This window comes from Blennius ocellaris (assembly GCF_963422515.1).
Source record: "Blennius ocellaris genome assembly, chromosome: 19".
In the NCBI taxonomy this organism is placed as follows: Eukaryota; Metazoa; Chordata; class Actinopteri; order Blenniiformes; family Blenniidae; genus Blennius; species Blennius ocellaris.
In genome coordinates, this window is record NC_137668.1 from 12572975 (window position 1) to 12585088 (window position 12114).

At 38.9% G+C, this 12114-nt stretch overlaps 1 protein-coding gene across 2 annotated transcripts in view; it reads left to right on the forward strand.

Annotated features, from left to right (window-relative positions):
• The window catches only part of tpk1 (thiamin pyrophosphokinase 1), a 76445-nt gene that overhangs the window by 12117 nt on the left and 52214 nt on the right, over positions 1-12114 (forward strand). For both annotated transcript variants that reach the window (XM_080515166.1, XM_080515167.1), the window contains exon 4: positions 7581-7650. In XM_080515166.1, coding sequence (XP_080371292.1) covers positions 7581-7650 — 70 coding nt within the window. The remainder of the gene's footprint in view (positions 1-7580; positions 7651-12114) is intronic.

Here is a 12114-nt window from a genome sequence, read left to right on the forward strand (position 1 = left end):
TTTGTGTTTTTGATTGAGAGAAGTGATCAGAATCAGAGAAATGGAACAAAAAGAACTACATCCCAATATGCTGAATGGGTTGAGGGTCCGTTTATTTTATTAAGCATGTAAGTGGTGCTTATGATGCTGATGCACAAAAAAGCTGTAAGCCTGCTACCGTAAGAAAGATGCTATTCACAAACGTAGGCAATCGGTGAAGAACGTTTGTGGACAAAATAACTTTGAAGACAAACTTGTGATTAAAACTGCTTGAAATAGAATTTTAATGAACAAGGCTTTGATATTCTTATCTATTTTGCAGAAACCCATGAGGCACCTGTGCTCTTTCTGTTACGCCGCCGTCACGCAATGAGACAGACACCAATCTCCCGGGGTTCACCTTTACACAAGAAGACCTCTAGAAAATGTTAAATGACATTAGACAAAGCAATCTTCTAATCTAATTTCACACCAAAGGTTGCCTGCTGCCTGAGATAAAGAGTCCTTGGGTAGTCTTTAAAGGGGACCGAATATAACTATAAATCAATATTTAATAGATATTATATAGAGCTACTTGAATTCCCCACTTGCAGCTGTTCGTGCCACCTACTAACATGGTTGACGTAAATTTTTCTTCTCTTCTCATTCACTTATTTACTTTTTGGTCATAAAGATGTCAAGGCTTAAATGAGTTATTACACTAAAATGAGCCACGTGTGCGATCATAGCGACCTTAACCTTTAATCGAGACCTTATCAGTTTATGTTTAAAATGCAGCTGAATGCAAGTCCCAGATCTGAGGAAATGTCCTCACAAGTTCATAATAGATTGTTATCAACGATTCTTGAGCCCACCTTGACATTTGATCCCTTGTTAACAAACTATTAGTCATTCATCCTTGAGTTTATGCAAACTTCCACGTTTGAAAAAATATGCCCTGGCCAGCTATTCAGGTCTCTAGTAAAAATATTGGTATACATATATAAAGAAAATGACTTGTTTGTTGTTGACTGTTATTACCATCTGTGCATTCACACTGTAGAGGAAGTTTACATTTCCTCCCCTCCCCTCTGTGCAATAAGAAGTGAGACTGTGGCTCATTTCTTTGTTTATTCCAAACTAGAAAACTGGTTAATGACAATCACAGAGGATATAAAAATCTAAATGTTCTACACAGTAGACTGGGCATTGCTTATGTCATAAAATGTTTATATTGACATGAATATGCATTTGCCTTTGATGCCTTTAACCTGAAAAGCTGAAAAAAATCAGGGAAACTTTTTTAAACCTATGATCACGGCATGCATAAAACAAAATTATAATAAACATATTAGGTGTGCGTTCAACAACTTTCATTGGTTGTAACCCTAGTACATCTTCTACATACTATCAACTGGGATAGTGTATGATATTTGGTGACATAACTTCAGAATCTGTTATCAAAATCCAGTAAGAATTGCATCCTATTTAGACTTTAAGATGTCAATTATTAATTAATTGTATTTTCATAACATAAACATCAGCAGTCCAAAAGATTGATGAGTGAATGTCCCAACTGTTAAACCGCAACTATGTAAAATTTTTCATAAATTCCAAAAAAAACAATCCTTATTTTGTGAGATGATTATATTTCTATTAAACTTTTGGTATTACCCCTTTCCTCTTTTTTTTTTTTTTTGCATTTCACATTTGGCTGTCATGCAAGAGATATAATAAAAAGGGAAGCGTTGCATCAAATAATCAGACCACCCATGTTCACTCTTTGGCAACCCCTGTGAGGTGGCTGGACATATCTGATGTACTTTGTCAGTGTGATGCATCCTGATGGGTGTCATCTGGAAGATTTGAGCATTTGCTCCCTCTTAGATAAGGTTACTCATGAAGAGAGAAAAAAAAAAAAGTTTCAGAGACATTTTGGATGTTTTGTGAAGTGCCACAAGCGATTCTGTGGCTTGGATGTCAGAAATTGGAAAGCTTTCTTGATCAATTTTGCTCATGGCGGCGGCGCACATGGGACTTGAGGAAGTTTTGAATGGCAGATCTCAGATCTCGCACGGTGTGATGGTAAACACGCTTGTAGCAAGTTTATCATTCCCCGCTTGATATGCCATGTATTTTTAATGTTGTTTATGGGATAAGCAGATGTCAGTGTGCGCATGAGCGTGTCTGACTGTGTGTCACTCTCCAGATGGTTGATCACCGGGAGGCATCATAGCCAGGTCTCCACCCTTGCAGACCTCAGACATACACAGTCTCACCCAAACATACACGGAGCCCCGTCGAGCTCTCTGATGTGTTGCCCCTGGGCCTCGCCATCACCTATGGGAGAGGTAGAGCAGCAGGGAGCTCAGGAGCGACGGAGGCTTGAAGAGAGCAACACCGATCAAAGGGAAACTCGTTTATTGGTGCCGGGTGTGACGTTATGAAGTGGGATCAAACTGCTTATCTCACACACGCACCCTCTCACTCATCTGGTCCATCAGTCACCCACCCACTCACTGACTCACTGACTCACTGACTCACTGACTCACTCACTCACTCGCTCGCTCGCTCACTCACTCACTCAATCAATCAGCCACTCATTTACTCACTTGGAGATCTTTCACTTGCTCATTGTGCAACAAGACAAACAAGCTGTTCAATAAAGCAATCAGTGAAGGTGACTCCCTCCACATAAACAGATAATGGCCCGAGTTTCCTACAAGTGCCTCATTTTATCATTTGTTGATGCCGAACAGCTTGCTGACGTCCACATTTGTGGACGTCACCCACCAAGAAGTTGAGTATCAGCCTCATCAGGTGGATGGGATGGCGGCAATAAATTGGCGTGCACGCACACTGTTGTCACTGTGCGTTGAGGAAAACAAGTCAGATGAAGTTACCAGGTGGTTTAAATATAAGCAATGAGAAGCTGTTGGTGGAGATTGACTTCCAAAGACGGCTAACTCCAAACACAAAACTGCCTGAGAAAGGTGGTGATTGTCTTCCACTTAGAATAACAAACAGGAAGAAATAAGTAAAGAGTGACCGCATCGAGCTAGGGAAGAAGAAAATGATATGTTTGTGTGGGAAATCTATCACATTTTAGGAGAGGTTTCAAGAGCAGGGTGGATCTAAAGACAGGGTGACAGATGAAGAGGAAGAGGTGGACTGATAGATGAAGCGAGGTCATCAAGGCATCATAATAAGGATAATCATCTTTTCAGTAGTCTTGGTGACCGTTTGCCCTCTCCTGTACTGTGATAAAGCCCCAACCTGACAAGTATTAATCCTCCCTACAAGTCGCATCAATACAGGCCCACTGTAGAATACGCCTCACAACAGCATGTGTGGATAATATGCGTTTCTACATCAGTGCGCACACTTTCTACGCCAAAGTAGACAGGAGCACAGGTGATTAAAAAGCGGAGAATTTATAGGCTTAGTGGTGTGGGCGGAAGTGTATTATCGCCTTCCCACAATTTGTATCTATCACGCAGCAGGGTGAGTGACAAGAGGAGTTGGCTCTGAAGCCCGCAGGGAGGGATTAGGATGGCTACTTTATTTACAAGGTCATCTCCTCTTGACTGGTTTTGCTGTCCCTGCTCGGCTCGCATCATATTGCCGTCAGGAATCATAAGACATCTATGTCTCTCTCTATGAGATTTTCAGTTGAGCTTGTTAAACTCAAATGCTCGGAGGAGAAAGAGAGGTTGAGGAAGCTGGTTAGACCGCTGTATGTGTGGCTGCCTTCTAACAGCCAACAATTTATTGTTTTTAGTGGAAGAGTGACAGTAATTGCGTCTTTGTGTCTTCACCGCCTGTGGATGGAGTACAGATGGAGCGATAATCTTTCTTCAAGTTCCGATTACCCATTTTAGCCATTTACTGTGATGAAGACAAATGGGACGTGGAGAGATTTAGAAAGACAGATGCTCCCATAGGCATTTTTGAAAGTTAAAATGAAGATAAAGTTTTTATTAAGCCCTGGCCTTTTGCAAGAGCAGTTCTAGGTCCTGGGGAATTTGTGACAAGAATGGCGATGTTAAAATATAGGAAGCATTTCTTCTGACAGTTTGACATGCAGGAAGAAAGAACAGCATAGTGTTTATTCGGTGTCCAACTTGTGATTATGATAGCCTGGTGTTAGACATGGTGTGTAACGATTTCCTCTTATGCATCCTCTTGTGCACCCTCTTAAACATCTGACTCATTGTGCTATATGATGCATTTTGCAGAGTGGCACTGAGTGCTGTGGGGGTGTCTTTGTTGACACAGTTGCTATGTTCTGATTCATTGCCTGCGCCGTCTATTATAGATAATGCTTGAGCTAATATGTTGTTCCTAAACTTAGAAGTTGGTGAAAAATGAGGGCTCAATGGGAAGCACGTCATAGGGGTTTGATTCCAGGCTGGGACCATTAAATGTTTAGGTTCAATGGTGAGGTGTGTGTGTGTGTGTGTGTGTGTGTGTGTGTTGGGGGTTACTTTCCAATCAATTCTGTGCTGCATTGTATATATAATCTTTGAATGAATAATGTCTGTGCTGTTCACTATACCTATTTTTGATAAGCAACCATACAGCCTTATGGATGGATTACTCTCTAAAATGAATGCAATTATTTTGGGATTTCTCAATGCTAATCAAATAATAGTTATGACCAAATGTTATTATGGTATTCCCTCAAATAATTTATTACACTATTGACAATAAATTATGAATTTGGCTTTATTATGTTTAAAACTTAGTTCAGAATTTATAGAGGCATTTATCTATAGGAAGATTGTAGGCTACCTTCTATTAACTCCAAATCCAATGTGTGATGTCACTAGTCAATAAGAGGGCTACTGAACAGAGTCAAACACATTTTGACAGTTGAAGCTTATAAAGTATGCATAACAACCGTTAAGGAGACAGGTCCCACTATAACGATTCGCAATTTGTTGTTGACAGGCCTGTCTTTTATATTTTAATGTTAATATAGCAAAATCGCATGACGACAGCAATGAAAAACTACAGTCAGAAATGCAAACAATCAGCGACACATATGCACGTACAGCTCTTTTTTTAGATTTCGGTCATGTTGCTATTTTATGAAATCACATCAAAGTGCACAGATTTACTGTAGTTTGTGTCTATGTCCTTAAATGTTGAGCCACGCAGACGGAGATGACAAAATGATTGACAGAGGGAAGTAACAGTTGCAGATCTCCAAGTCTGGAAAATATTCATTTGTGCGTTTGCGTGCATGCAGATACATGTACACAGGTAATGACTGATAGCTTTACAGTCTGTCTGCAAGCTCTTAAAGAAGAAAAAAAAAAAAAACATCTTTCTCTGTCTTCAAGAAGTTGTTATTTGAAAAGTTTCTCAGCCTTTGCTCTCTGTCGGAGATAATGAGTCATTTACATTCCAATCATTCCTTAACATAAAACATCGACAGCAGGTGGTGGGGGTTATGAATAAAAGCACTACCTTGAGCATAAGTGTCTTATTTACATCCGTGCAAATGCATATAGATTCTCTCACCGCTCACTAACTCGGGGTGAGGACAGCGAGACTGAAAAAGTTACCCCATTCTGTCAGAAAAAATGGTTTCACTCCATTGAACTCCTAATTTTGTCGAATTTAGTGTGTATGGGGATCTGTGTGTGTGTATGGGAAGTTACAGTACGTAGGTGTGATGCTGATTACATAGCTTCACACTTCACATATTTTTCTTTGGGTTCGATGTGCTGCTAATGTGTTGTGAGTTGTGTGATGTGTAAAAATAACAGATGTAAAGTTTTGCTCCTGTTCAGGATTTGAACTACGTAGTTGTGAGTTTGCTCAGCAGGTATAACCTGTTTGTTTCATGTGTGTAATGTGCGCAAATCAGCTAACAAGTCAATGTGTTTACCCCCTGATGTGTGTGATATGTTGACGCAAGGAACAAGCTTTATTGTTTTCTTGATAACAACTTGTTTTTTTTCCATTTGGGAATGGAAACATGTTTTGTAACTTCTGCATTTCTTTGTGTTTCTCGAAACTAATAATTGTACACTGTGACAATCATATTAGACATGAATACATTGTGATGTTGAATAATTATAACAAACAAGTGAAGCATGGTATTAATAACACGACTGCAACTCTTCAAATATATTTCAAAAGCTTTTAGTAAGTCACACTTAGAGTACTATTTTGCAAATAACACATTATATAATATATCCAAAGTGGTGTTTCTTCACAAGAAGGCAACATTCTCGAGAAATCCTGTTTAAAATCGAACCAACTACAAGACCTTTCATTCTGAGTGATATGTGCATCATTTTGGTCAGTATATCGCTTTTTTTTTTTTTTTTTACACATTTCATCTTGTGTAAATGTAAATGCCTCATCTTCAAGGCTTTAAAATATCCTTTTTCAAGGCCTTGATGGAAATTCACTTATATTAAATGCATATTTGCCAATTTCCAAGGTTTATTTTTACTTTCTTAAGCTGTAGATTGAGTTCAATTTTAATTATGTGCATACTCTTAAAAACAACACAGAATTATTTCCAGTCAGATGACAGAAGAAGAAGACAGAAAGCACATGTACTATTGTTGCCCGTCTCTCTGGTGAAGGCATTTGTTACTCTTCAATAAGGTGTAACTGGAAAATTTCAGCTTTTTCTTTGAAGTTTTCCCCCGTGTGTGCAACAACGGACCCAAACAGAAGACGGCTCTGAAAAAAGGCAGCCTGTTCAATTTAAATAGAACAGAAAGCCAGGGAAGAGCATGCATTTGCAAATGGTTTGCATCTAATTTAGTGCAACTTGAATAACATTTTAAGAATGAGAAATAACCACCTCATTGGACTGGTTTTTTAAAGAAAAATCTGAATTCTAAGTGCTCTGTCACAGAGTTTGTCTTGAAAGTGTCCAATTGATTTGAACCCTAATGCCTTCCAGACCCTGAGTAGCATGTTGCTTGTTATGTTTCCATTTTGACAAATATGGTTTGTTTCCCACTATTTTGCACCTTATTCAAATGTGGCACTTTTGTTAAGTGATTGAAAGAGGTACATTCATTTAATCTCAAAAACCTTGAGACGGCACATGTTGTTGTCCAAAGTGCATTGGGTAAATCATTGCTTTGTTTTTTTTTTCGGTTTATTGCCTTTTTAATATATATTCAAAGCAAAGAACCCGTTGAGTAATTTTAAAAGGAAAGTTGTCCAGGGTAAAGTGGGAGTAATCTTTATTAAAGATTATCCAGATTTATTAGGAGTGATACTATGATGACGTCATGCGTGGTCTCTGATATTCTGAGTCCAAAATAATCCCCTAAACAAGACCATATCTGAGAATAATCCCTTTCGTAATTCTTGTCTTGCAACAAACACAAAACATATTTAAAAATGTCTTGTTTTCTTTTGCTCACTTAAAAATCCACACATCATAACATTAAAAAAAAGAGCGTATTTACAATAAACTTTCTTCTGCCTAAGTGGATATTAATGTTGAAAGCACACATCCAATTTAAAGAAGGTCATGTTTTAAAGCTGAATAGAGAAAGGCTTCACTATTCACTGAAACACTGAAAGCAATTTGCTTGCAGTTACACGGGCTAAAATATCCCTTGTCTTTCTTTTTGTAGCTCTCCTGAGGGCATGTGCTGATGGAGCTGCCAATCACCTTTATAACATCACTGCAGGGGATTGCGACCGGTAAGTTGGCGTTGTATTCATTTGCATTAGTTAATCTGTGATCCTGCCGTAATGTCTTCATTCATAGTGTGGGTAACTTTGATCACAGCGACGGCCACATAAAGTTGATCCGCACTACCGGAGGGCTAAATCGTGATGAAGAACAACTGCAAGGATGTATGAAAAGTTGGGCCACTTATTCATTGAAAAGGACTAATTGCATCTGTCTAATTTAAATCAACTTGAATGCTTCTGATATTGTTTTACTTTGAAATAACCCCAGTGATATAATAACTCGGAGTGATTTCTGTTGATAACGAGTGAAAATATGCTTAAAATGACTCCCCATGAGGTGATGCCTTTGAGCTGCCACTTTCCCATGTCTGTTGTCTGGTGTGTAAAAACACAATGAAAAAGATGGATGCATACTATTTAGTTACAAGAAATATGTATGTGTGTTCACACAAAAGCCGCAGCATACGTCCAATTTTGTGCATTCATTAGCTCTCTGTCTGGTTCCAGGTGCATAATTGTGTTTGCCTGCTGCAAGTGAGAAAATATGAGTGCTATGTGCAGTTCTGGCAAAGTACTGAAGGTGTGCCAACTGCAGCAACATTTTCTTTCTTTCTTTCTTTCTTTCTTTTTTTTTTTTTGGGTGCTGCTAATGGAGGACTGCTGTCAGAACAGAGATGGATCTCAGGGATGACCAAGTCCCTGAAGTGTTAAGGCTTTCACATTAACGCCCCCGGTGCGAGCGCCGGTGTGCTTTTTTTTTTTTTTTTTTTTTTTCAGGCCGCGAACTTGATGTTACACATGTTTGCATTTCTCAGCCTCTGCGTGTGTAGTTGCATTTCTATTGCAGCTTCCACAATTTTAACTCCTCGACATTTGCAGCGAGGACGTGTTTGAGAAGTAATGTCACTAAGGTTCATTGAACATTCCCAAAAATAAAGCCCAGTCTACTTCATGATGCCAGGATTTATGTTTTATGCTTGAATATTGACAGCAAAATATTGTTGATGACATCAGTGGGTTAAAAGGTAACAGCATGGCAACGTCTTACGCATTATAAAATGCATGTTATTTTTTTATTGTGGTTTGCTAGTAAAACCAAATCATGTGTAGCTGTCTATCACACCTTTGGAGATTTAATCCTGATTACAAAAGCAATGCTTTTAGTTTAATTTTGGAGATTTCTTTCCTGACTATCCTCTCTGAATCCCGCCGGCAACTCATGCAGTATAGATGGAAGCCAGGCTTTCTGTTCAGTCTGACTGTTCTCATCATTAACAGCATCTGCCCTGAAAAGTTATTCATTACATGGTGCAGGAAGAGTGTGGGGAGCGTGAGGGAAGGGGGGGTGGGGGAGGATTTTTATGGGTGGGGAAGTGTAAATCAATCATCAACAAGTTAAGACGTATTTAACCCAACATTACCATAACTAATGGTCTACTGAGCGAGAATGGAGAGAAGGAAGGCAGAGGGAGATGCAAGTGATCAATCAAAGCCATGTTTTATTAGATATTAACGGAACTGGAACACAGAGGAGAGCTGCAATGTTCCAGCGTATCCCAAGGAAGTCAATAGAGGGAGGCATAACAGAGATGTACAGGAAATGAAAAGAAGAAAAAAGATGACTAAAAGGAGGGGGCCGATAGCTTGATAAATATTCTGAACCCAAGCATAGATTTATGACAGGGCCTCAGCAGTTGCATGCGGCTCTATGTGCGTATTAAACATGCTTGTCTTTCACATGGTTGTGAGCATTATAGCTATTTTCATACATCAAAATGTAAGTAAGAAATATTCCACCATCGCTTCTAACCTGCTGAGAAGTCTCACATCTAAACCACAGCTTATAGACCAATGGCTACATAAAAGGATCAGTCTCACTGAATTACGTGTAATACTGAACCATCATGCTGCCCCACTGTGAGGGGGCATCCATTCATCCATTCATCTTCTGTGTCCTTTTATCCAACCCAGTGCTGGGGGCAACTGGAGCTCATTCCAGCTGGCTATGGGTGAAGGCATAGTACATTCTGGATAGGTTGTTAGTTCATCACAAGGTAAACACAGAGAGGCCGACGACCACACACACTCACATTCACACAGACCATCCAGGGGTTTTCCCACTGTGAGGCAAGAGCAGAAACCACTTTGTCACTATGCAGGTCATGAGGAGCAACACACTGGTAACAGGTTCAGTTTTTAAAAGGCAGGCCACAAATGTTTTGTTGTTGTTATGTTGCACATAGTGTGTGCTGCCATCATGTCAGCCATATTCTCCGCATTGGCTCTCTAAGTTACGTCAGGTTTCGTAAAAGGAAAGTCTGCTAGAGGTGGTGTTTTGGAGGTCAAACCAAATTGAAATGTGCAGCATTTCAGTTTTTCCCTAAAGGACCGGCTTTGAATGTAAATCATGTCAAACCTTTAAGAAAAAAGTGATGGCCTTAGTAAGATGATGGCCTGCGACTGTGTGTATTTCCATACTGTATAATGAGGATGCTGAAGTTTCCGGTCAACCTCCACAGTCTCCTGTACAGCCACAGGAACAGAGTGGGTGGACGGCTTTCCAGAGTCCAAGAAAAAAAAAAAAAAAGGTTCTATGTAATTCTCTGTCAAAACAATTCTTAATGGTACCCATTAGGGCTACAGAAAGAAGGGGGAGCTTCAGGCTGAGGATTTATGCCTTTCATGATGAGTCAAATGATGTGATTCAACTATACTGCATGGAGCATTAGAAAATAAATTCTACATACTTTAATCAAAATGAACTATACCTCTATTTACATGACTTTTTTTTTTTCACACAAGTGTTCTTTATCATTATATTTAACAGCCTCAGACATAGTCACAGCATACATTATTGATTTTCCATTCAGGGTTTTCCTGTTGATATTTATGCATTTGCCTGTCTGCGCAGTTTTTCCCCTTTAACATATTCAAAATATGCTTCACTTTGATGTTATATGCAGCTAATACATCTGCCCTTGATCAACCTTTTCAAGCAGTGGCTCATTTCACAAGAATCTGGGTCACATATTTTCTTTTTTTAATTTTCTGATGCAGAATTATCACTACTCCTTTGACATATTTACATCTGCCAGGTTTACGACTCACAATTGTGCGTACTATTTTGTTAATGTGAATACTCTTATAAAATATCTATGCATTTTCTTTACCTGTCAACATAAACTTTGTATCTGCCTCTTAATGTGTCAAAGACTGTTTTTCACTCATTTGCATCTATGGAAACTCATATTATGAATGTTTGATGAATCCTCTAAACCAACATTGAACTACCATCTAGTGAGGTGACTTTCATTAAGCTGTAACCAAATTGTAATATGCCTATGATCTGACGTCTGAGATTTGTAATTCAAGTGTGAGCCCATTATTGTTTTTCCTTTCCATATGTTGATACTAGATGTGGTTAATTAAGATTTCATAGATTAGAAAGCTGCCCTGATAGAAAATGAATGTAATATTGTTTTATATAAACCTTAGAATAGTGGCATATTTTAGTTATATCTACAATTTAACAGGGCCACAAAGTGAGAGTCAACAGTGTAAATCATTTCACCTCATAAAGATACTTATTATATCTTAAATGTCCACAGAAAATGCTTTCATGGAGGATCAGACACTCTTTTCAAAGGTGCCACTCCTTACTCCTGTGAATCTAACCTCATATCTGCCTTGCTTCAAATGAAAATTGCATTTTGTCTAATTTGTGCACCTAATAAATCCTTTGAGAGGGTAACAAGCCAAAGGATGGTTGCATCGAGAAGTGAATGTGGCTGAATGTGGGAAGCTTAAATCGCTTTACGCCTGTGTGAGTCTGCATGTGTGGAGGAAGATGCAGGCATATGCTTGTGTGATTGTGTCAGCGTTTGACTAAGCATGTGTATATGTGGAAGAGATTTCCTCAGCATAGTAGTGTCAGCACATGATTGTGCATGCATTTTGGTTTGGGGAAGATAATGCTGTCAGCCTCAGCAAATGAAGTTGTCACCAGCAGGACTACTTATTTTTTAAGGCCTAGTGGCAAAGAGATATCTCTGACAGTCCCTCTTTTTATTTGTCATTTTCATTCTGTGGAAATCTTGCACTTTTAATATTTTATACTCAAACCAATATGCAAACACCTGTTTTTGTGTAGGATGTGGCATTTCAAGATGTCTTTGTGAAATGTGATACAGATCAGCAGTCTGTTAATATTTAAAAGACAGATAGATTGGTATTTTTTGCGGGGGTTGATTTTTCGTGCTCATCTGGAAACACTAAAGAAAACATAATTAGAAGCAAACGGTTATTTAATCAACATTGTTGTATCTAATATGACTGCTATTGCAGGGGGCTCGAGCTTATCACAGCCAGCATAATTTGCCAGTGCATCAACCTTGTACAAGCCACTTGGCTTAGCTGAGAGAATGACCTGCAAACAGTCACAAATCAAACAATACGGATTGTTGGGGGGGC